This window comes from Oryzias melastigma, linkage group LG9, assembly GCF_002922805.2.
Source record: "Oryzias melastigma strain HK-1 linkage group LG9, ASM292280v2, whole genome shotgun sequence".
NCBI classification, from domain to species: Eukaryota; Metazoa; Chordata; class Actinopteri; order Beloniformes; family Adrianichthyidae; genus Oryzias; species Oryzias melastigma.
Genome location: NC_050520.1, coordinates 17,178,769 through 17,180,930, shown reverse-complemented (window position 1 = coordinate 17,180,930; position 2,162 = coordinate 17,178,769). Strand labels below are relative to the sequence as shown.

General features: G+C 36.8%; 1 protein-coding gene across 1 annotated transcript in view; it reads left to right on the top strand.

The window, feature by feature from the left end:
• Nucleotides 1-1,144, top strand: part of LOC112138179 (phospholipase A and acyltransferase 3) — a gene marked incomplete at its 5' end in the record, with an annotated part of 3,447 nt that extends 2,303 nt beyond the window's left edge. Inside the window, 1 exon segment of the mRNA XM_024260749.1 lies at nucleotides 522-1,144. Coding sequence (XP_024116517.1) covers nucleotides 522-626 — 105 coding nt within the window.
• Between the last annotated feature and the right edge of the window lie 1,018 nt (nucleotides 1,145-2,162).

Below are 2,162 nucleotides of genomic sequence, written 5' to 3'. Positions count from 1 at the left end.
ATAAAACATGTGGTGGGATAAAAAACATGCACTCCTCCCATAGCAGCTAAAAACATTTAGCAGCTCATTGTAAGGGAGGACGAGGAAGGGGTCCTTAGCTCTAGAGGGGTGTACCATGCTCACCCCTCTGCCTCTCATGTTGTTTCTCCCCCTTTCTTGGCTCCATGCTGCTGGTGCGTCTCCCCCCAATCATCATCCTACCCGTGAGGCACATTGTGGGGCTAGCAGCTCGCATCCTCTGGAAAGGGACAGTGGTGGGCAAACCCCCCCCTCCTCCCCCAGGTCTCCGGTCCTGTTCTGGTCCTTCTAAAGTTCTCTGTCCTCGTGTGTCTCTCCTCTGCCGCGTCCACGGCTGGAGCGCACCTGTTACCCGTTTCCACATAATGTCCGTGAGGACTTCAAATGCGTCAGAATTTAAATTCACAGCTTACACAGAGGGTCAATGAATAAATACATAAAAAGAGAATAAAAACAGACCCTGTTACACTTTAAGCTGAATAATTTCTTTGTTGTTCCCACAGGTGCAAACGGTGCAAAACCTTGGTGCTGCAGCTGTTGGTGGTGGCCTCTTGGATCTTGGTACTTCAGTGATTGCTGGACCCAAACATGGAGAATCAAACTATTAATCCTGAATGACAACCGTCATGAAGTCATGAATCTGAATGATCACAGCATTATCAGCAATCTATTACTGTCTTTTTTGATCTGAAAACAAACTTTTCTACTTAACAAACTTTTTCTATTGGATCTATTTTTTCACACATATTTTTCAAACTCATTGCAGAAATAATAAAATGCTTTGCCTAAAAAAACAGAAACAAACTTAAGTCACGTTTAATTCTTTAATTGTGATAATTAACTAATGTCGAGTTTGATTTGATTTATTGATTAAAAAGGAGAAGGAAGAAGCAAACGTATATAGTATCACCCCTACTCAGTTAGTTCATTTGATAGTTTTCTGATCATATCAAATGCAGATTTTTATTTCAATACAATCAATCAAGGGTTCATTGAACACATTATCAATACTTTGTAATTCTGTTTCTTCTCTATAAAAACTTTGTGACTAAACAAATTTGTTCTATTTTATCTTCATCTGATTATTCCCTTTTATAAGAAATAAAGTTCATTTGCTGTGAATCTGCTTGTTGTCTGGTTGAACTCTTTCAGAATCATTTCAATAAATCTTTCCAAATTGTGTTTCATGAATATGTTCAGATATGAAGCAGTAAAGGACATCAGTGCCTGAACATCTCAGAAACAGCAGTTTAACCTTTTCATCTCAGCTGAGTGTAAAAATAGACGTAGTTAAATGAAAAGCTGTTTTCTTCAATGGAACTGCAGTTGAAACTACATTAACATTTACTTAGCGTAACAAATCTTTACTCACAGAACTGAGTTTTTTTTTCCAAAAACACTTATTTTACCTTCAGAAGAAACCTTTTTTAAATCTCGGATGTTTTACTAGAGTACAGTCATGTTCACTTTAGAACAACTAATACTTTCATTTGTACTTCAGTTCAAATAAAAATGTCAGTTAAGCTTTTGTTAACCTTAAACAGCTTGTCACTAGAGAAATGTATAGTGTCTATGATTTTTCCTCTACTATTTGCTCTGCACACTGCATGATGTGCAGACAGAATGAAATGACACCAAACAAAATTTGGATTTCTGCTCCAATGATGAGGATGTGTTTATTCACAGGGCTGCATTCATATCATATCCTTCTTGTGTCAGGAAGTGGCGATGTACTCATGTGCAGGAGAACAGGCTTGGTGACAGGATTTAAAAACATTTAGTAAATAAACTAAAACATGAGGAAAAACAAAAATGGTGACAGAGTGAAGCAGATGTAAAAATTTATATGAAGCCTTATCTATTGGTGAAAAAATTGTTTTTTTTCCCCCCCAGATACTTTAATTATTTAAACATTTATTTCTGGCCTTTAAATATACAATTCACACTAGTTTAGTTTGAAATATTTTTGAGTTTAATGTTATTATAGGGGTTTAAAGATTATCAGATTGAGCGGTTGAACCTCAAACATTTTCTCCTCATCAAGTCTGGCCCTCTTTGAAAAAAGTTTGGTCACATCTGGGTAAATGACGGACTAATGATGAACACGCAATGCTGTCGTTAGTAATCAACAGATTCTAATTCCT